The sequence below is a fragment of the Syngnathoides biaculeatus genome, chromosome 16, assembly GCF_019802595.1.
Source record: "Syngnathoides biaculeatus isolate LvHL_M chromosome 16, ASM1980259v1, whole genome shotgun sequence".
Lineage (NCBI taxonomy): Eukaryota > Metazoa > Chordata > Actinopteri > Syngnathiformes > Syngnathidae > Syngnathoides > Syngnathoides biaculeatus.
Genome location: NC_084655.1, coordinates 22,176,855 through 22,199,447, shown reverse-complemented (window position 1 = coordinate 22,199,447; position 22,593 = coordinate 22,176,855). Strand labels below are relative to the sequence as shown.

The following is a 22,593-nucleotide window of genomic DNA, read 5'->3' as shown; positions in this document are numbered from 1 at the left end:
TAACGTACCATATTTTTACTGTTACTGTATAATAAACATTTGATCAATCCTGCTTTTCCATCAATTTTAAGTGGCCCTTGGAAGGTATTTGGCTGTTTGCTGCGGTCTCGTGAGATAAACGGACGCCATCCCACAAGATGTTGCGCGCGGCATTGGTTTGAACTTTAATTTTTTTTCTGTACAACGCACAATTTTCCTGGAAAATTGTTCGACATCAGACTCATTGCAGTTCTTTCCCCACTCGACTTTAAAACATCACTTTCCAATTCATGCCGTGCCAAAATGCAGTTTCTCGATGCCGTGAAAGCATCGATTACAATGTGGTTAGGTTCATTCCACGTTGGCCGCTATTGTTTAATAAATGATATACTTAACAATGAATGAGCAGGGCTTTAGTGCCCTTTAAGAAAGGGCAGTCAGCACTTGATTGATGTGTTTTTCCTGCTGGGAAAGCCAGCACCTTGTTAAGACCCAGGACCTTACCTCAGCTACACTTCTCCCACACACACCCTTCAATCCCCAATACACGAATATATACATGCGCACACACACACACACACACACCAGGCTGTGTGTCCCCTGCACAACCTCACCCCCCCAGTCAGAGGCCAGACAGGGTCAAGCAGAGGGCGAGACATTTATGAGGTGCAGATATTTCTGCAGGAAAGTGTCCCCGCTGTTGACACCGAACAATGCAGTCCGGGTGCTGAGCGAGTTTATCCAGGGGGAGGGACCAATCAATAAATATAAATACAAGAAATATGACAAAAAGCGACTGTTTAGTGACATAAGCCTTCGCTCACGTCACTCCCGTCTTGACTTTGTATCTCAACGCAGCGAGGGGTAATGAGGCGAGGCCTTTCCCAAACAAAGAACGTTCACCTCATCGTACTCGCGCGGCCGCTTTTAACCCCGTCCTAATCTCCCCCACCCGAGATGGACGCGGGGCAGCGGCCATCGTCAACACAAAAGGTTGTGGTAGCAAACAGCCCTGTTTGTGTTCACCGGGCATGTTGTCGGAGAAGACTGATGTACCCATTAACCCCTGTCCGGGGCATTCGGGGGGGTCGCTGGTGCTCCACGCAGGACGAAAACACCCGTCGGCCCATTGAGAAAGTCATTGACCCGTATTGTTTCTCCTTCAGGCCCTGTCAGGGGTTCATTCATTCCACTAACAAGAGCTAAGCGTTGACAATGGCGATGATGAGGATGTATGCAAATGGGAATGGGAACGTGGAACCTCCAATTCTTGTACAGTTTGAGGAGATTGGGAGTGACAACCTCACGTCGTCACATTTTGGAACAAATACTGACATATTGTGTTGTCAGCATAGCGTGCGGGAACCATCAGAGCACCGCAATGTCAAAGTAACATGAGCAAGGGATCCGTGGGCATCGTTTTTGTGTGCAATTCCGGGTTTCTGAAAGATGTGACGAGAATCTTCATCTTTTCCTTTCGGCTTGTCCCGTTAGGGGTCACCGCAGCGTGTCATCTTTTTCCATCTAAGTCGATCTCATGCATCTTCATCTCGAACACCCATTATCCTCATGTCCTCCCTCACCACATCCATCAACCTTTTCTTTGGTCTTCCTGTCGCTCTTTTGCCAGGCAGCTCCGTCCTCGGCACCCTTCTACCAATACACTCTGGACATGTCCAAAGCATGGAAGTCTGCTCTCTCGAACCTTGTCTCCAAAACATCCAACTTTGTCGGGAGCAGGCGGAGGTATAATCGGAAAGATGGTGGTGCGCACTGGAAAGGAGAGGAATGAAGATTAGCCGGAGTAAAATAGAATATATGCGTGTGAAAGAGAGGGGTGGAGGGGGAAGAGTGAAGCTCCAGGGAGAAGAGATGGCGAGGGTGGACGGCTTCAAATACTTGGGGTCGACAATCCAGAGCAATGGAGAGTGTGGTAAGGAAGTGAAGAAACGGGTCCGAACAGGTTTGAAGGTGTCTGGTGTTCTACGTGACGCAAGAGTCGCCGCTAGGATGAAGGGCAAACTGTATAAAACAGTGGTGAGGCCGGCCATGATGGACGGATTAGAGACTGTGGACAGGAACCAGAACTGGAGGTGGCAGAAATGAAGATGTTGAGTTTCTCGCTCGGCGTGAGCAGGTTGGATACGATTAGAAATGAGAATATCCCTTGGAAATTACCATTAAGTACGTCTCATACAGACGAGAAAATACCTGTTTGACTCTTGATGGTGGGAGATGATGTGGATAACTGAGTGCAATTATGGGTTCACGATGGGGAAACGTGTTTATTTTTAAATCAAGATTTCAGATGTCAACTCAAAATTGCTTTGGGTGCTTCCACCGTAGCTTGGAAGCCAAACGGAGAGCGTTTTTGCGCAGTATTCTTTGTGTTCTGCCCTGCCACCGTCTTTAAAACGACAGTTGTAAAATGGAAAAAATTCCAAATGGGGGGAAAAAAAACGCACATTTACGTACATCAGTTTCTTTCAAATGTTCTATAAATAGGCACGATTAATAACACGTGCCCAGGCTTAGGTCCTCTTTTTTTCATTTTGGTACAGACTTTTCAATTTTGAAGAAGCTTGGCGCGTGTGCCCCGTCCTGAATCACGAGAACGCGCATCTGCTTTATCTCCGAATCAGTCGGCGTCGTGTTTGCGGAGCTTGGCAGCTAAAGCCAGAAGGCTTCATCTGATGCTGCGACAGATCTGTCTGTTTACCATGGAACTTCATGCTCGCGCAAACTTCGCTCAGCCCGAGACACTTACACAGAAAGACTTACCGCAACAAATAAAATTTGGCAGGCGAAGGCCTCTGTGTCCGATGACGCCTTCTCCCAGTGAATCCGAGCGAGCTCAAATTGTGAAGTGCGCCGCGCGTACCTGCCGCGATAATTTGACGAGGGCAACAACCAAAATAATGGACGTGATCCGCAGACGTTTGTGGATGAGAACAATCCAGTGTTTTTATTTCTTTTCACCGTTTGGCCTCTAGAAGACCACTTTTATTTAAGAAATGCAAAATGCGACATCACAATGATTTTTAAAAACAATGTCACATTCTCATAAAGCGCTCTTTGCCTCCAACAAACAGCAACGTTGACGTGAAAATAAATAAGTGTTGGCAAACAAAATAAACCTTTGCGAATACAAGAGTCAGGATATAAAACAAGACCAAAGTAGACAAAAGGTACTTGGCACAACTCAAATCAAAATCGTTTTCAGATTGAATGAACTTTGTCCATTGCTTTGTGAATCTGATTGTCCTTCACAGTTAGTAACGAGTATGCGCATGTACTGTACAAAATAGATGCAGGATGTTCAAACTGTTCAATGTCGTATTTTGTCAGTACCTGGACATTCATGATCGAGCTCCCCTGGCAGGCTATTTCCCCCCCCCCCCCCCCCCAACCCTCCTCCTCAATGTTTTTGCACTAAACAAAACCGCAGGTACAAGTGCAAGAAGCCGTTGTTCCATTGCAGATTCAATACGGACACGGTGGAGGAGTGTTGGGAGAAGACGTTAGCCATGATTTGCGATTCCAATCCAATGCTTTGCGTGTGTTCAATCGAAATAAAGATACTAAAGCCACTTTGGTATGTATTAAGGATGTCGCACATGATCTCGTTAAAAGGCCCGGTCTTGTTCTAAATTAATTTGTACGGACATGATTAGTGATGACACAACTGTCATTCATATCTTAAAGCAGTATGAATGATCGCAGTCTCCTAAAACTTAAAAAGTACATAAATAAAATTAAAGGAAAAAAAAAAATTGTAACTGAACATTTACAAAAAAAAAAAAAAAAAAAAAAAGCCACTTGACCTTTTTAAAACAGGATGACTCGAAATCTCTCAGAGAGCGAGTCTTGCCCTGTTATACACCAAATCCTTCTCTCTCTCTTTCTGTGCTGTCTGTTTCTGTCTCAGCAGGGCGTACGTACGTAGTGCAACACCAACATCTTCAATCGTGAGCTCCCAAAGCGAAGGAAAGAAAGGAAGGAAGGAAAAAAAAAGCCAACAAGAATCTATACACATATAAAAATAAATCAATTGCAAACATGGAAAGATACGATCTCGTATATACAATATAATCCTGTATAAAATAGCTTTTCTGTACATACTTTATATACAACAGACGACAATACAATAATCCATCTGGACAATCTGTACACCTGAACAGTGAAGACAGGTGAGAGGTACTGAAGTGTATGGCTTGATTTGGATCAGTTTCAAAATATTTACAGACATCAACTTTATACATTTTTCAACTTCCCTGGAATGAGGAGGCTTTGGGAGAGTCCCAAGTCTCGCTTTCACTTCTTAGTTTAGGTAAGGCTACCTTAATCGAATTGGTCCTGAGAGACCCATTGCCTTGTGGTTCTGGGCCCAGCTCTGTTCTGGTACCACATGACAGAAGCAGGGTCTAGGGGACTGTTTGACCAATGTAACACCATTTTTTTTATTTTTTTTTTTTTTTATGGCTACGATGCACAGGAAGACCCAGAGTTTAGCCATTTTTCTTCAAAGGACCAAGTAACGGAAGTCAAAATCTCTTCCATGAAGGTTTGATCCCAATCGTTTCCAGTGTGTAATCTCAAGACAGACAGCCGTAAACCAAGCAACAGATGTCACTTTACAAGGCTTGGAGAGTCTTCTACGTAAAGTAATGGACGTTAATATTTCCGGCAAGGAGTTCTTCAGTAGTTTTGTTTCCTTCGAAAGGTTCAGCACAGGATCGAAACCCCTTCAGCAGTGACCAGTTGACCAGTGGTGGGGTCGTACGTCCCAGCCAGGTAATACAGGTCTGGAGAGGTGCTGTTCAGCTTCTGATTGCGTGTCAGACTCTCATATTCCTCCCTACTCACAACCTGGCACTTGTGCGAGATTGTCTGAACGTCATTTTCGTCCTCGTGACATGACTGGTACAGGGCGTGCTGGATGGGGGGGAAAGGGTCTGTTTGTTAAAAATAAATAAATAGATACTTGATTTGAATGTCCAGTATGCTACAAGTGTCTGCTTACCTTGCCATCTCGCTGCCTCTTTCCTTGCTTGGTCTCTTCGGGGTGGTAGAACCACTTGACTTTGACTACCATGCTCGAGGTCCAAGACTCCCAGAAATTCTCGATTTTGCCAATGTATGGTAGATTAGGCCGTCCGGCTGAGAGGAAAACGGCACAGTCTCCTACTTTTACTGCCTCCTTTCCTCTCACGATGGCCTTGTAGAAAAGCTTCTTGGCCTTGCCTTTTACGCCTCGCCGCTGTGGAATTCCACACATTTCAAACATCTTCCATGACAACGATATTCTACCGTTCACATCCCCTCAAGTTGACAACCGATTGAAATGGAAATCATGAAATTCTCACCTGTGTCGGGCTGCCACACCACCTCCACATCTGGCGTCCTGCAAGGAATGCGGACACCTTGGGCCTCGAAATATATGAAATGTCATCTGGTTGCATTCTCGGTTTCTTCACAAAGTCTCGAGATGACTTAGAGATTGAACTGTTGCACTCTTTCCTCTTAAGAGATTTACTGTTGGAGACGTGTTCATCGGGTGATCTTTTGGTATTGGAAACAGCCAACGCTTTAGCCACAAATGAATGTTGCCGTGAGGAAGTGGAGGGTTCGCTGGATTGTAGGACTCCCCGGTGAGAGGACAGGCAGTTCTGAAGCATTAGTGTAGAACTTTCCTCATCGTCTGAGCTGTAGGAGGAGTCGTTGTCGGAGGAACAAAGACTGGAGCTTGATATTGAACCTGATGAAGAGGAACTGGATGTACCAGAAGAAGAGGATGAAACTGACATATGAGAGAGGAAATGCCCCGCAGTCCTTAAACCTCCCGAAACTAATGCAAGTGCACTCCTTTTCCTGTCCTGCTCTTCTTCCTCTTCATCATCCAGGTCAGAGTAGGAGCTATGACATTCTCGGTGCGAACTGAAGCCCAAGTCTCCATATTCTCCTAGATGCAATGAAGTGGAAGGCTTTCTTTGAGGCGTGGTTCCTTTGAGAAGTTCAACTCTAGAGTTATCCCCCTTTTTGTTGTCTTTAACCAGAAGGACCGGATGTGAGTAAACCTCCGTCTTGGGCATTCCGCTAACCCCGGAAGAGCCACCTTGTAGCAATAAAGCCTTGCTGTTCTTGGTCTTTGGGGAGGTTACTCCTTCATGGTCTAACTTGATTGGAAATTCTTGTCCTGACTTCTTTCCCCTCGGTACTACCAAGTCATCTTGTCTTTGTCTCTGTCCATAAAGACCACTTCTAGGACCAACGGATGAATCTGGACGTGATCCTGTAGACTTGGTACAGAAGGGGGAGTAGCCATTTGCAATGCTACTGAACGAGTCCACCTCAAAGGAGCTACTGCTGAAAAGCCCTTTGGATTGGGTTGAGACGGAGGGCTGGATCTGATTCAAGCCAAATGAGTCATCCTCCCTCAATCTCAAGGCTTTTCTTGGTGTCCCATTGAGCTGAAATAGATTGTGGGAAGTCCTCTTCCTGGTTCCGGTCAATGAAGGCCAAGCCACAAAAAGAGGAGACTTTTTATTGGCATTTTCGGCTAGCTGTTGTTGTTTTTGCTTTTTCCCAGATCCCTTTGGTCTCCCTAGGGTAAAAAAAAAAAAAAAAAAAAAAATAGATTGAAGCATTGCTATCTATTGTAGACAGAGATTAGATTTGATGTTTGCTGTATAATTTTACATAATTATCCAAATGTCCTCAAATATTAAGATGAACATATTGTTGTTGATACAGTTTGAAGAATGGCAAATTCTTACCTGGTCTTCTTTTTTGGAGGGTTAGCATTTGGTTGTTTTTGACCATATTGACAGTGTTGTGTCTGTCACCCGATGCATGTTTGAAACTGGGGCTTTTCTTGACCTGACTCCCACTGGGTACGAACACAGCAGGAGATGTCTCCTCACCTTAGAAATGATATGTAAATGATAAATGATTGAAATCTATTAAAAGATAAACAATCTGAAAAGGTGCATAGAAGGGAGACACCCACAGTGAATTTGATATCCCGGAGGCAGAAGGCGGATGTTTGGGACAGAAATCTTCCCTCGATCTCCGTCATCAAACTCCACCATCACTCCTGGCTTCGCCTCATCGGTTGAAATCCCTGAAATAAACAAATATGCAATTCATCAGCGAGTGGAGAATCTGGATCCACAGATATACAGGAAGGGGTCTCACCTCTGCGAACATAACCTGGGTACAAGCAGCGTGAGCGTTCACTCCAGTAAGCGCACACCCTGGTTCCATCACTCAACAGAGCCTCTGAATCTGGCCGTACATCGAGGACCTGAAATGCAGACCAAAATGTCATTAGGATTTATCACGAGCGGTGCAGAATCACTAGCTAACACATACTGAAGTCCAACCAAGTTCCTGGACATCCACTGTGGCACAAGTCTAAGCATCCATCACTACCTGTCGTGACCGCGTGCCAATGAGGACTGAAAGGAACGGAAGCCTTGATGTAGTGAACCCTGACTTGCCGTGTAATACCAAAAGAAACCCTGAATAGAGAACTTGTGATTGCTGGTTGCCAGAACCTCGTTCCAACAATGCAGGCAGCCCGAACATCCGCCTCTCACTTGGGGGCTCTTTTAGGTTACTTTCAATTACTGTTGCCATGACGAGAGACTCTTTTGAAAGATAAAGGGTGGATGTGGGTGTTAGCCTGTGTGCTCGGTGAAAATGGTGGATCATGTCTCTGAAGATCCAGCCGAGGATCTTTTAGTCAAAAAGTTATCTCAGCTACTGGAAGAAAACCGTGGCCAAGAGGGGGGCCTGTCGCTCCAAACTCGTCTTCAAGTTCACTTTTTGGCAAGCGGCAGTTACCCTTCCGTGTAGATATCCATTCATAATCAGTTCAGGGTTCTAGTTACACTGAGATTTAGTCCCGTAAAGCGAATTGGCCTTCATAATAATTAGGTTAAGGAGAATTTTTTTTTTTTTAACGCTCGGGGTCAAATAACACTGATGTAGCTCAACTTACGGCTTCCCGAAGAATTTGCTCCAAAGAATAGATCTTTGCACGGTTTCCTCTTTCCCCATCAATTGTAACACTAAATCTGGAAAGACAGAACAAAAATGTGTTATTTTTTAATCGTTCAACTTGACATTTCCATGTTATCGTTGCAATTGTCTTTGCTGCCTGATTGCCGTGTGCAGTATATCAGTTTTGATATCCTTGCCAAACAACACACACACGCCTAAAAGCCTGTATTTGTAACCTACAGTAAACATGGTAATCCGCCAATCTGTATTCAATAAATCCCGGTTTGATAATGATAATAATAAAAAACTGGTTGTGTAACTGCTTACATATCTGGCAAATCCATGGTGTGGATCCTGGCCGCGTACAGAAGCTCATCTTCCTTTGAGACCAGAATCTTCAGTCCGTCCGTTAACAGTTCTTTCGTCAAGACACAATTAGGAACTGCAAATGAAAAAACACAAGCACCCCAGTAAATATTTTAGCATCCCTGAAACATTTGCGAGATGTGCATATGCGAAAGTGTTGACCTTCAGGGGTTTTGGAACACGAATCACCGTTGTCGTCCGCCTCCTCTTCCGAGAAGCTGCCGCCGTCCATCTGAAAGCCCTCGTCAGCCGCAAAGCTTTCTAGGAGCCGACTAACTGCTCGACCTTTCGCCTGTGGATCATTGCAAGAAAAATTGGAAAATGTCGGCATTTATTTAACGTTAAAAGAGTGACTCGGGCTTTTGCCTGTTTAAATTTTTCGCTGGTACCTGTTGCTCCTCGACTGTTCTGCATCTGCCGCCGTCCTCGCTCTTTGAGACTGCGGCCCAGCAATTTCTCCGCTAATGGACAACACGAGAGTGAAACATTCAGGACCGTGCTCCAAATTGTTGACATTGGTTTTTACTGATGCACTTTTGGCAATGGGAAGCAGTTTGTCCGTTTCGGGATGTTTTTGCTGCTTACCTTATTAACTGTTCCTCTCAACATGGTGCTTTTACGTGTAGCCCTCTTTAACCTCTCGCTCGTTGTCGGAAAGGGAGGCAGCCCCATGCTACGACGGAAACGGCTGCCTCTGTTGCCGTGGCTCCCCCACCGAGGCTCTTTGGACCTGGGTGCACATGGTTTCCTAACCCCCTCTGTGGTGTGGTCCTGATGGCGAATTTTGACCGGACTGGCCAGGCTCAACCTGCAGGGATTCTTCTTTCGCACTTTGACCTCCCCGTCTATGCCGCAAAGTGTAAGGGAGCCTGCGCGGTTCAATTACAGAAACAGACGTTGTTAACAAGCCACGAAGAGAAACACAAAACAGATGCTTCTCGTGAAGATTTCGTATAAATCAGCCGCCAGCCTCACCGTAAAGCTCCTGTCTCTGTTTTTTGTTCCTGGCTTTCTGATTGGCCTCCAGTTTTACAATGGACGAAGGACTCGGCCCTGTCACAGGAGAGCTGGATGTCACATCTCTTGCTGGTTGGGGTCTTGGATCTTGAACTTCATCACTATCAATACTTCCCTCCTCCTCTTCCTCTGCTGATTAGAAAAGGAGGAAATACTGAGCACACATTCTTGAGTTGCAAAGTTACCAGTCTTATCAAAAGCATTGCTAACCGTGATTATCTTGAAGGTTTCGCCATTATTTCACAAACACTTCATTAGCATTGAAGTCAATGTTGACCTGTTTGTTCATTGAGATGATGTATTAAGTGTTTTGCCTTGATGGTATTTCCTGGTGTGAAACCACATACAACAGAGCTGGAATACGACGCCGAGGGGGAGCGAGTTTATGTGTGTGAGTGTGTGTTTGTCGCATTTGCTCCCCTTGAGCCAGCCAGTCTCTTCGACTCCGGGGCTGTCAAAGCCTCTCACAGGCAAGTGTCCACAGCTGCGCATGTAGCGCAAGATCAACCAACAAGGCTGATCGCTCAGGTGTCAAAATATCTACACGCACCTTGTCTTCAACACAAGGTGTTCCTCACCTTTTCACCCACGTCTGGTTACCTTCAAAGTGTTTCCTGGATTTTCAGGCTCACGAAAGTGGCACTGCTGTCTCGCGTGTGTGCACGGCATTAGCATTCATCTGCTCCAGGTAAGGTTGGCTGCGGTACCTTCGGGTTCGTTTGCCCCGAAGCCCATCTGGTTAGCTGCCACGTGCTTTTCGCTCTTGATCAAAACGAGGCTGTTAGCTGTACGTGTTGTGATGTTTTGCATTATATTAGTGGAGTTCATTTCACACCTGTGCGATTTGAATAATTAAATGTCAAAATAATGAGATGTGGGTGGTGCGTCGGCAAAACAAGACTTGGCCTGCAAGGACCCGAATCTCAGTGGAAGTTTTAGTGTTGAACAAAGGCAAATCTCATTTGACCTTGTTCTGAGGAGTCACTCTCAGGATTGGAACTTTCTCCCAACGACTCCAGTCTCTGTCCACGGTTACCCCTGGCTCCGGTCTTTTTGTGACCACCGGAATCATGCGTTGCTTTTTTAGATCCACGGTGCAGATCCCCAGCCCAGTACTCCTGAGTGCCGCTGTCAACGCTTCCTGCTGAGAGAGTTGGGCAACCCTTCTGAGATCCAGGATTCCTGAACTTCGGCTTGTTTTAAGGATGAAATAAGGGGAAAGGAAGTACCTGTGTCGCTGTGTCCCCCGGATTCTCGCCTGTTCCCCTGACTTCTGTGTCCGTGCTTTGAGTTGCACGGTGAAACGTCCTTGTCCCGGTAGTGCATCCCCGCGAGAATCTTTTTACTCTGGCTCTTCTGTTTGAGCTGTGCCACGTCGGCAGCCAACTTGGAGCCCAGAACACTTTGAGGACCACCTTTTCTGCAACCTTGAGCTTTTATCTGCTTCAGCAGAAAGGGACGGTGAGACCTAGTTAATGCCACCTCGAAGCATTCGAGACTACAAAAGGTGAAAAGGAACATGAAAAGCCGAAGTCTACAGTAAAATTTAGCATGAAGTGCACAGGTTTAGACCTGTGTGTTGTATGTAATTAGAAGTGGACTCCACAAAGTAAAATTTCAAAGGCAAAGAAGCAATTCTGCCCTCTTTAATTTGGAGTTACATGGAGGACAAAGGCACGGTGGCCAATGGGATCCCGACCTGTGCGCTGCCGAGTTGCTCAAACCCTCGAGCGGACAGCCTCTTCTTCCTTCTCTGGCTCTCTCCTCCCCCTCCTAACTCCTCAAGCGTCAGGGAATGCCCCGCCACCATCGGCCTGTCGGTCAAAACGAGAGATGAATTCGTTAAAGAACGCCAGTGATTTGTGAGAACACAGTGGAGTAAGGACAGCGCAATGACAACAGTGGAGTCACCACCCTGTGGGATCGACTAACTCTTCTCGCTCTTAGTCTGAAGAGTAGAGTAACATAAAAGTAGAAGGATATCTGTACAGTGTTGTTGGAAAAACTGCTCATCTGACAAGGAAACTGGGGCCGTTTGAAGAAAGATCCACGTGATCAACGTGAACTAGCATAGGTTGGAACACATCACACGTGTTCAACTATAGCACTATTGTTTTCAGTGAACATTATATAAAGCTCCAGTTCCATTTTCATATCGTCTTGGACATTTTTGCCAGCACTGAGCAGCATCGCGGATCAAACACTTCAAAATGCTGTTGATCATCTTCCACGGAAGCCTGTCTGCAGTTGACACTGGAAAGAAAGTCAGGGCCGTGGCTCACAACAAAGATTAACCTCCCTTCTCCTGTGTTGTGCGCAGGCCATGAAACGTGGAACATTGACAGAGTGGACAAAGTTTGAGTGCCAAGAGAATTAAAAAAACAACGACCTCATGCCAGTTATGTATGCGCACAAGCGTTGAAAAAGGCTTGCTCTCTTTGACACTGCAGTGTTAATGGCTCAACGAACGCGCTTTTGTATTTTCCTCCAGAAACAATAATGGTTTTGGAGGTAGGAGGATGCTGCTCAATGGCAGCGATACGCAAACGCAAGAATGATCAATTGTAGCTTTGCCTTTCGGCATTTCTTTCGGGGTTGAAAATTGTCCACGTCGTCCGTTTGAGAAAATGAGCGTTTTCAGCGATCAGATCGTGGCAATGGTGACAAACGCTTTTAAAAGGATCCTCTTTGAGAATACATTTTCAGAGGTTTTCCGCCTCCACGCGTGGCCAAAATGGATTTTAGTGAAAAATATGGCTGTTTCAACAGCCCCTGTATTTCATAATCAGAAAGTGACCTTGTGAAGCCATAACAGAACACAATGAATGTGCCAACAGACTGCAAGGAGAGTGACAGAGGAAGAAGCAAAGTCTGACTTGTCTGCAAGAATCAGCCCACTGCAGGCATGGCAAACTATGACTTGTACTGACTTGACTTTCCCATTGCGTGATGTCGAAAGCTGTACTACAATACGGCGATGCCCATCACGGCAGCACTCGTCAATGATAAATTCACAGAAAATCAATGTATGCGTAAATGTTGTGACGCGTGCATTTTTAACGCACAAATGCAAGTCTCACACATTGCTCAACACAGTAATGACAGCAACTGCGACACCCGCTCCCGGTTTTTCGCAATTTGCGATGAACCCGGTGCCCGAATATCACAACTAACTGCGACTCATTCATCCAGACTGCAGTGAGGAAGTACCCTGTCCTACAGCTTGCGAAACACCCGACAACCTCATGCCATGCTCTGTGGCGGCTACCCTCCCTCCAGCCCACCTTGCCGCAGGGCCGAGGCCCCGTGACCCTTTCGTTTGGGCTTCGCTGTCACCCGGCATCAGCGTCCCCCCTTCCCTTTGCATCAGCGCTGGGTGGGCAAGGGGGCAAGGGTACACGGTTGAACGAAGAGTTGAGGTGACATTGGAGAAGGGCAGCTCAGGGCTCTGTTGTTTCCCAGAAACCACAAAAAGAAGCTTTTGGTCCGGAATCCTCCATGCCGCATAAAGCAGCACGTTCGCTTTAAAATCTTCTTCAAACTTTAGCTCTCTACTGTCTACTGCAACACGGTGGTCGAGATATTGTTTTCTTTAGGTGAAATTCTCTCAATTTTCATGCCCAGCGATCAATTGGGGCACTATTTGAGGCAACACGGACCTTCATTTGAAGCAGTCCTCTTCTCTTTGTCTTTTTAAACTATGTTCAATTTTCCTTGCATCTAAAATATTTGCAGACATTTTCTTAAGACTGTTGTACTGAACACCTTCGGGACCCACATTGACTCTTTGGACCAATGATGATGATATTGTCGTGCCACGTTCCTTCTGTGGGGCAAGATTGTTAAGGAGTTCACAGTACTCTAATTATGAAATATTATGGGTTTTTTTTTTTTAATGCCAATGAAAGGCAGCCCTGTATGTGATGATGGCGGTGTTATGCATACTTGACTTTTCTTTGGCCCTCGGACGACGCCGAGCTTGTGGGGAGGATGGGCTTCTTCTTCCTGGGTCGTCCCGGTCCTCTCCGTGCTGGGCTACGTGGCGTTTCTTCTTTTCTGTTTGAGCGCGTGTCGAAAAAAATCATGCTGGTGTACACTCCAAATGCGTATAAATGGTCCGGAAGTCTCACTTACTGGTGATCGTGTTTCCTCTGTAGCTTAGCCAGCTCCCTCTGCTTTTCTTTGTAGTGACGCTGAAGCTCAGCCAACTTGACACGCATTTCAAGCTCAGGGCCGTCCATCGTTTCCATACTGCCTTTAGCTTGGCACACCTGTTAAGTGTCCATTGTTTCTTTGCTATTTTTGCGAATGAAACCAAAAGAAAAGATCTTAGCACCAATTTTCCAAATGTTTTCTTACTGGTTCGTTGCGCGGTGTCCAGCTGCATTTTCGACGCAAGTTGACGGTCTTGCGGGCTGAGTATTGTCGACCCAAACGCGCACTGTCGCCTCCCTGTGAACTCGTCTCCAGTGATCGGGCTGTCGCCAGAGTTGCGAGGCTGTGAAGGTCGAACATCAGCGCCTCTTCCTCTGTCGGAAAAGAAAAAGATGCGGTCGGTGGTTCTTTCGTAAAGAGATCCCGCGAAATTGCAAGATCAACACACCTGGCACCTCTTAAACAAAATCCAGCAAGGTGGGATATTGCCACGACTATAACACTCAGCAGACCATAATCAAATAGATGTGCGTTGGTGTGGTCTAAAGTATAAAATACTACCGGCCTTGTGGAATTCCAATACGCTCAGGCACTTCAGTGTCGCTGTTAAACCTCAAACGATTGGGCCACCCCCATTCCATAGCGGTACCTTTCACGGCGAACAACTCGATGATAAAGAGCAGGGAAAACCGACGACTGCCTTGACAGGTAGTGTGAAAGGGGCTTGACGTGTCTCATACAATTACCGCATGATAGCCGTAACATAGCATTTATCCGCCTTTTGCCTTTTACGTCTATCCTGCTGTCGCCACAACTCTGCGCTTTCACAGAGTGATGTCGCATCCCGCAGTCAAACTACAGATACTGGGCGACTCGGGGTTACACATAACGTACTTGTCGGACAGGCTGGGAGAAGTGAGTGAAGGTAAAACTTGACACACAGGCGTTAACCCCCGCCGGATGGGGAAAATTCCCACCACGGCCAAAGCGAGCCAGTACGTGTCTTTATAGTCGGAGCATTCGAAGGCCATCGCTGCGCATTTGTTGAGGTAACAAATGACCAGAAACCATTTCCCGAGATTTTGATACGCGGCTCGCGATCTTTACCAAGCTTTCAGCAATGAGAGCGGGGAAAGAACATCAGAGGATTGCATTACGGCTTGCGTGAAATTTTCAAGACTAATGAATTGTCTTTGTTGTCCCCCTTGTTTCGGCACTCATTTTGATACGGACTATTGCTGTGACTTTGAAACAACACGCCACTTCCCTGAGCTGTCAACGGCGGTCACGTCACGAGCGCATCACTGACTCTGGAACGAGTAGATGAAACCATTTTTTTTTTTGGAAATAGAAGTCCCTTTTGGGAGCTGTTAAATGCATTAGGACGCTGTGGTAAACTCAAAACATCCTTTGCGCGAATGATATAAAAACACATGGCACTTTGGAAAACAAGGAAGCTTTTAAAGCCACTTTCAAACAATGGGTTCTAATTAGCAAGGCAATGCTCCAGGGTGCTGGAAACATTGACGTGAACACACACTCTGTGGTGTTGTGTGCGTGTGGGGAAGTGCCGCAACAATCGTTGAGTTTCTTTTACTGTAAAACAATGTACTGTATATCTGTGTGCATATTCTGTACTTGTGACTCCCATTTTCAGTGGTAATGTAACTAGCCCGGTGCCTGGAACATACGCATGCGCATGTGTCGCTCAAATAATGATGCCCTTCCCCAAGGAAGGTATGTAAGGGAAAGAGAGAGGTGAACATCCTCTCTGACAGCGCTCAACCCTGTCCTACTACTTTCTTCTCTCTCCCTCCAGAGGCCTTTGCACTGAGTCAGAAGACTTTTAGGAAATAAAAACTGCCTTTAGCGCACCAAAGAAAGGAACAGCAAGCAGGTATGGAGAGGACCTCCCTAGGGAGAGTTCACCAGAGGATCCAGAGCTGGAGAAGAAGAGAGAAGAATCTAGGAGGCAGCGCAGAGCAACACAGGCTCTCGCCCTGAGGGGGAAGTGGGAGGCGGTCTCAGAGGGAAAAGAGGATTCTACTGATTGGGGTGTGTTAATGGCTACGAGAAGAATTGCTTTCTTACCTTTGCTTTCCCCATTGCTGTGCCTTTTCTGTTGCAACTCGAGGTCGGCCACTTCACTGAGAAGCTCCATACCCTGGCAGGGCTTGGGCCGCGATGGGCCGACCGATGGCGTGTTCGAAGGAAGCATGGGAAACGGGGGTATGTCTGTGCAAAAGGCCGCCGCGATGAGCAGCTCAAGGCTCCAGTAGCAGGGGACGAGAGGTTTCTGGGATTCGGCAGCACTCGCCTGTCTTGGGCTCGGGACAGACGCTCCGGCAGGGGAAAGACAAACCATATCCATCGATGCGTTGTCGGCGGCCTGCTCTTGCTTGCTGTCCTTGACTTCTTCTGTGGATCCAGACTGCTCCTCAAGGGCTGCCGGGGATGTCGGGTTGAGCTCTGCGATGGTGCCCGGTGCTGGCTTCTGCTCTTCTGACATAACATGCTCCAACTGGCTCTCCTCATCCATGGGCTCATCATCGTCGTCATCATCATCCTCCAAGGTGATGACGGTCTCTGACCTTTCAGGTTCCTCGGCGCAAAGGGGCACTGGGCAGGAAGCGGCCTCGCACACCGGGCTGTCAGCAGGGGGGCAGACAAGCACGTCTTCCTCGGCAGCCCCCTGTTCCTCCACCTCATTCTCCGTTGATACGTAGTTGGCTACCGTCGCCACTGCTGCCTCCACCTCCTCCCTGTGGTCCAGGACCCCCTTGATGATGCTCCTCTCATCTCTGTGCTCTACTTCCTTGGGTGCAATTGGCTCCGGGCGAGGCCTGACCATCACTTGGCAGTCCAGGCCCTCCCCTATGCTAGAGAGGGACTGCGGGGCATGCTCGGAGGGCTCGGATTGGATCGCCTCCAGGTCGGCTGGCTCTGCAAGCTGGATATCCTGAGGAGAAGGCCCGCTTCTGTAGCCAATCGTGACAGCCGAGTAGGTGTATCCCGGAGGCAGGTCTTGGGGGAGAAAGAGATTTCAATTACTTCAATAACCCCGCCAACAGGGTCATGATATCCTCAATCTGTTTGCGATCAACATTTATGCACAAATTCTATCGTGCATAATACCGATTACAGTACATTTCTGTGTGGATTTGGATCCTTTTTAACTTGTTTTTCCCTTTACCGCTTTTGTTAGGATTGTGAAAGAGGACGTTTATTGGCATTTATAAAGGTGTATAAATGATGTCTATGATCCAAATTTGAATTTTTGGGCCATGACCGAGGTATGCGGTCTGCTTAATCTCATTTTTCCAACTGATTATAAAGCATCAGTGCTTGAATATGTCATTTACCGCAGCTGTATTGTGTTGTGGAAAAAGCTTCAGAAGGGATTTTTTTTTTTTTTTTTTTTAAACATACTTTAAAAGTCCTTAGATTCGACCTTGTAAAAGTTAATGTCTATCACCTCAAATACTGAATGTACTAACTTCAGTTATAAATTCTTTTGATACCTTTAATAATGTTTCCATTGAAATTATTCTGCTTACCAGGCTCAACGGATTCTGGGTAATCTTGTGGGGCCTGGCCGTCACCTTGCTTATCCTGGGGGCTGGCCCCCTTGGGCATCTGGGACGAGGCTGGACTGATCGCAGGAGAGCGGGGCGCCGTGACAGCGGGGCTGGGAGCGGGGCAAGGTGTTGAGGGAGTGCTCTTGGGATGTGGGCACATTGAAGGGGACTGGCAACAAGGGGACAAGAGAGCAGTGCAGGCTCCAGGGGGTGCGGTGTTCTTTTGAGGGGGGTTGTAGGAGTAGGGCTTGGATGGTTTTGATGTCCTCGGTTTGGGGGTAAGTTCCTCCAGGTCAACAGAGGCTTCATCTGCCCTCTTTTGCATCTGTAAGCGTGAAGACGACACATTAGGAAATATATATGGAAGTCCTTGCGGGAGAGTTTTGAGATGAATTTGAACCGAAACATAAGATTTGTTTCCAGTAACCTGTGCATTGTGAGGGACTTGTTGTTGCATATCCATGCCGTGCACAGGTTTGTGCTGCTGTTGCTGCTGCTGCTGCTGCTGCTGCTGCTGCTGTTGCTGCTGGGGTTGATGAGGCTGTGCATGCGTTTGCGGCGACTGGTGGCTTTGGTGCTGATGCTGAAGCTGTTGATGCTGCTGGAGAGCGTAAAGCTCCTGTTGCCGTAGAAACTGGGATCGCGAGTACACCGTGGGATGCTGCATGTGGGAGGCCGGGCCCCGGGCGGTGTACACTGGGGGCCAAAGCCCTGGCTGTTCCATCACATCTAATGAAAGTGGAAGAATGAGACGAATAAGGTTTTTTTTTTTTTTAAACACTCAAAATATACCCAAACATGAATTCAAAAATGAACAGGCAGCATTGTCATTATCTACCCACCACGAATACTGTATTTAAAAATCCAAATCCAAATCTGTGTCGTATGTTCCTGAATCAACGGGAGCTAAAAAGCTCGTTTTCTCTGAACTTGGCGGGCCTCGTTAGGACATACCAAGGTGGTGCGGCGCAGGATGCGCAGGGGCGTCTGTGGGAAGGACCACCAACTGGGCAGAGGGATCCTGAGACAGAGGCAGGACCGGTTGGAGAGTGCCTGCCATGGATGCGGAGAAACCAGGGGGAAGATTCTGGTGCAGGGCCGTATGACCTATGCCTGCTTTTAAATCGAACACGCCAACGATGTGTCATTCAACCCTCAAATCGTGGAATGAATTCTAAAACCAGCTCCGATTTTACCATAAGAGTGTCCAGTCATCCAAAGGGATGGGCTACCAGTTCTTGGCATCCAGTGGTGGTGAGCAGAATGCCCAGCAGGGTCTGCTAATTGGCCAGATTGGAGGGAAGTCCCGCCTGGGACCACGAGATGAGAAGTGAGGTCCCCGTGACAGCTGTTGGAGGGATGGATCCTTGAAAACTCCACCCTCTCCTTATTATCTCTGCATCAGGATATGAGGAAAAGGCAAACATAGGGGATGGAAAACTAGACAAGGATGCAAACTTGATCCGTAAAATAAATGACTCGGAGTGACTTACCTGATGTATGCGTCTCGGTCCCTGTCCAAACACGTCAGACTTATCTGTTCCCCACTCATCATTTTCCTCTCCTGCTCAGTAGTTGGATCAGGGGGGTACATGGTGTGGGGCGGTCCTGCGAGACAAACATTAGCTTTACAATTGACTAGCTCCGTTCAGCCGTGTGTGTCAAGGTGAGGACACGTTCCCTGGTGGCTTACCTTTTCTCAAAACACTAACGTTAACCCACGAGAGACTCAACAAGCTCATACTTCCATGTGAGATTATCCTAGCCAATCAGCAATAGGGGGGCGTCGTCCACAACATCTGTGGCATTTTCAAAGATGCTATACTTGTGACAGCAATTCAGATGTCATCTTTCCTTTCCAGATGTTCGAATTGCCTTCATTCGGAACTACAGGCTTCGGTCGTATACGGTCTATGGTTTAATGATGCCGGCATAAAAATGGTTGTAGCTTGAAATGTTTCTAATTGCTGGTTTTGCGGGTTTGTCTACGAGCTCTTTGAAAGAAGAATGTCGGAATGAAGTTGTTACTCCACAACCGCGATGAGAATAGAACATTAACAAAAACCATAAAAGTCATTAAATCATTCCAACTAAAAGGTACAAACAGAGGTGAGACCCATTAGTAGTGATTGGTGCTGCAATCTACTAGATAAATACGAGGTTGCAAATATTGGGCATTTTTAACGTACAGTGGACCCCCGCGAACTTGTGGTTTGGCACCTTCAGAGTTACGTCTTATCTTGGTTAATGCACTTATAATGGTGTCAGTTATCAATGGATTTTCACTATTCGTGGCCCTGTCCGGTTCGTGGGGGTCCGCTCTAGTTGTAATAGTTGACGTAGTGAAGCTTGACTGTACCTTTGACAGTGGGATGAACCCTGCCATGTCGGCTGGCGGAATGACCATCTGCCGAACGACACGACGGCTCCCTTTGCCTCGCCACGGCCACCGCAATCCCAACCGGCGGCTGCCGCACCTCGCCTTCCCCGTGGCCCGCTTCCCCGATGTCGCGATGTCGTCCCCCGTAATCGGGACGCTCGCCGTCATTGACCAGGCCTTTTCTTGATGGTAGACTCTGTTTGTTGATCTGAAGGGTGCAGCTGCCTCCAGCAGGGCCCGATTTTAGGCTCCCGAGACCACCAAAGGGGGTTTTCTGCGAGAGGAGCTGCGGCTGTTGCTGGTTGCTGTACTTAAGTAAGCTTTTCATGGCGCTGCTCTCTGCCCGAGTTGAGCCTTGGGGCTCAGGTTGTTGCTGTGGCTGCTGCTGTTGCTGACTGACCGGAGGTGCAGATGTTGGCTGAGCAGACTGATTCATTCTCTGCTGCTGTTGCTGTGACTGTTGCATAGTACTGGTTCCCAACTCCATGTAGGACTTTCTCTGTTCTTCCTCACTGTGTGGCATGTGATGAGTGGGTCTCATAGCCCATTGCGGCACAGGGGGCTGCTGGTGGTGCTGCTGCCCACTGTTACTGCCGTAACTGTAAGCGGACATGTCCATCTTTCGTTTAATCTCCTGCACCGTTCCGTGGTTTAGGTCACCCGAAGGGGGAGCATCTGGGCCGGATCGTCCGTGCTGCTGGTGGCGGATCCTGGCTACTTTTTGGCCATCTCTCTGTAAGGAGCAGCTACCGCCCGGACCGCTATGCTGACTCATGTTTTTGTTTCCAAGTGGGGAGGAATTTGGTGGGGGTCCTGGATGAGAGCAGTCCCTGTAAGGAGAAGTGTTGACAGAATGGGGGACAGAGTGTCCAGTCTTGGGTACCTGGGTCAATGAGGATCTGAACATGTCCATGTCAACCGCATTGTTTACGCACTCGACACTGCGTGAGCGTACAGCCTGGTGCTGCTTCTGTGTTTGTGGAGGCTGTTGTTGTTGTTGCTGCTGTTGAATTGGTGGAGGAAGTTGAGCGACTTGGAGATGATGATGGTGCGACTGCATCCAGTCTGTAGCCTTCTCAGTCTTTCTGTATGAGTGCTGTTGCTGATCTTGTTGTTGTTTTCTATGCCAATTACTGTGGTGTCCACCACCTCCATTTTTGTCCACGTTTTTGTCCTTGGTATTGCCACTTCCACTGCCGACAATCTGGCAATCGGGGTTACAAAACTGGAACGGCCCACCATGTTTTTCTCCTGTGTCTGCCACAGACGGCACAAATGTAGGCCCGGTGACTTTGGGTTCACGTCCTGCATTCGCTTGTCCCCTGTCATGCGAGGCAGCGTTACCGAGCGGGGCAGGAGGGGCTGGACAGAAGAATTCTGGGTGGTGGTGAGCATGGTGGGAAGGGTGTGGATGGTGTGGGTGGCTCGGGTGAAGCTGAAGGCAGTGGAAGCCACCCGGGTGCGCATGTGTATGGGGGTGAGTGTGCGGGTGCGGATGGGGGTGTGCCGTTCCAGTGGAACCCAATTGCAAGGGTGGGGGTACGGAGTAAGACAAAGAGTGGTGGAGTGGTGCCTGACCCCTTTCTAGGCAGTCCGATGGTTGTTCGCTAATCCGCATCTCCCCACTTATCCCTTCTTTGGTGCAGCGGCTATTTCCGCTAGATCCCATATGTCTGCCATGACCGTTTCCTCCACCTCCAATAGTTCCCAGAGGTGCGCCCTCCCCACCACAACTGGGCATAGAGGTTTTAGACCCGGCCACATTTCCCGTCTCTCCATTTTGTATCTTGCCATTGTGCAAGCAAGCACTCAGAGGCTTGCCCATAATTTGTGGCTCCTTGGTGTACTCCATCGGGAGTGAAGCCTTGTGCCTCTCCAGGGCTCGGCTGTTGACCTCCTCCAGGGGCAGCGGATGTTGAGGATAGTGCGGATGCTGCTGATGGGAGTGGGAATGGTGGTGATGGTGGAGTGTGGGGAGGGCAACCTGGTGGCTGTGATGCTGCTGCTGCTGCTGCTGCTGCTGCTGCTGCTGCTGCTGCTGTTGCTGTCTTTCCTTCACCTCCTGTTTACTAGTAGACCGATCCTTGTCTTTGCCAGGTCCCACTCCTCTCTCCATAGTTCCTTCTTTAAGACTCTTAAGCAGACTTGTTCCACCACCTGGATCTCTTTCTCTGCTGCAGGGCCCCTGAGAGAGTCCCGAGCCCGCCCTGGACATTGGTGCCAGACTATGATTGGTTGAGATGAGAGGTGGCTGTGACGGTAGACCTCGAATGTAGAAGTTCTCTGACACAGAGGAAAAGACAACTCAAATAAGAAAAAGATTTCATATAATGACTATATTCAGAGGGCATTTTTTGTAATAAATACCCATATCAGATTATGCCTTACAATATTTTATAGATTCAATTTACTTTATGAGGTCTGATTACATTTGAATCATTTGCGCCTCACCTTTTTGGGTGTCATAGAAACGGTGTTGACCATAGAGAACTCCACTGTTGGCATGGTGATCCAAGTGGCTCATGGGAAGAAAAGTGTGGGCCAGACTCCCTGAGAATCGAGGATACCCCGCGGCGGCTGAAATAGATGATAAGAGGAAGGGGTGGAGATAGCAGATAAGACGGGGCAATAAGCGCCATGATGCAGTTATCCCCACAAACTCGACATAATCCTTCCGGTTCCATGCAGCTGGTGGTGTTCATACGCAAATAAGGAGTGGCCCTGCCTATCGTGTTTGCCTTTCCTGCCTGAATTTAGAATGCAGACAATACCCGATAAGCACAGGCTTGAGGTTGGATTGTGATGTCTTTTCAAGAGTCTCCCAGAAATGTCCATGAGACCATCTGATCGGAAGGATTTTAAGCCGCTCCTCTGCCCTATCCTGACCTGTTGCATCTCTTGGATCCTATATACCAGATCAACCACATCCTTGTGTTGCGGTGCCTTTAAGGGAGTTGAATCTGCAAAAAGTCGACTTGCGTTGAAAAACAAAACAGTTCTTTGGTTTGGAATTTCTGCCGGTCCGTTAACGGCAACAGCGTTGCTCAGAACAACCACTAACCAGAACTTCTGGAACAGAGAAGCGCTGTGTGACCACGATCCCTCAACAAG

At 47.7% G+C, this 22,593-nt stretch overlaps 1 protein-coding gene across 6 annotated transcripts in view; it reads right to left on the bottom strand.

Annotated features, from left to right (window-relative positions):
• Nucleotides 1-2,926: 2,926 nt before the first annotated feature.
• LOC133514359 (BAH and coiled-coil domain-containing protein 1) overlaps nt 2,927-22,593 on the bottom strand; it is a 66,494-nt gene continuing 46,827 nt past the window's right edge. For 3 of the 6 annotated variants that reach the window (XM_061845992.1, XM_061845993.1, XM_061845998.1), the window contains exons 4-29: nt 21,934-22,059; nt 19,462-21,765; nt 18,596-18,710; nt 18,299-18,498; nt 18,057-18,218; nt 17,530-17,831; nt 17,082-17,427; nt 15,616-16,548; nt 13,729-13,898; nt 13,504-13,640; nt 13,315-13,425; nt 11,069-11,183; nt 10,599-10,809; nt 10,337-10,513; nt 9,328-9,501; nt 8,938-9,221; nt 8,742-8,813; nt 8,515-8,644; nt 8,314-8,428; nt 7,985-8,060; nt 7,177-7,285; nt 6,989-7,102; nt 6,756-6,902; nt 5,346-6,583; nt 5,003-5,239; nt 2,927-4,914 (exon numbers count right to left, since the gene is read on the bottom strand). In XM_061845992.1, coding sequence (XP_061701976.1) covers nt 4,705-4,914; nt 5,003-5,239; nt 5,346-6,583; nt 6,756-6,902; nt 6,989-7,102; nt 7,177-7,285; nt 7,985-8,060; nt 8,314-8,428; nt 8,515-8,644; nt 8,742-8,813; nt 8,938-9,221; nt 9,328-9,501; nt 10,337-10,513; nt 10,599-10,809; nt 11,069-11,183; nt 13,315-13,425; nt 13,504-13,640; nt 13,729-13,898; nt 15,616-16,548; nt 17,082-17,427; nt 17,530-17,831; nt 18,057-18,218; nt 18,299-18,498; nt 18,596-18,710; nt 19,462-21,765; nt 21,934-22,059 — 8,315 coding nt within the window. In that variant the 3' untranslated portion in view covers nt 2,927-4,704. The remainder of the gene's footprint in view (nt 4,915-5,002; nt 5,240-5,345; nt 6,584-6,755; nt 6,903-6,988; nt 7,103-7,176; nt 7,286-7,984; nt 8,061-8,313; nt 8,429-8,514; nt 8,645-8,741; nt 8,814-8,937; nt 9,222-9,327; nt 9,502-10,336; nt 10,514-10,598; nt 10,810-11,068; nt 11,184-13,314; nt 13,426-13,503; nt 13,641-13,728; nt 13,899-15,615; nt 16,549-17,081; nt 17,428-17,529; nt 17,832-18,056; nt 18,219-18,298; nt 18,499-18,595; nt 18,711-19,461; nt 21,766-21,933; nt 22,060-22,593) is intronic. The other 3 variants (XM_061845996.1, XM_061845995.1, XM_061845994.1) reach the window with 3 other exon arrangements.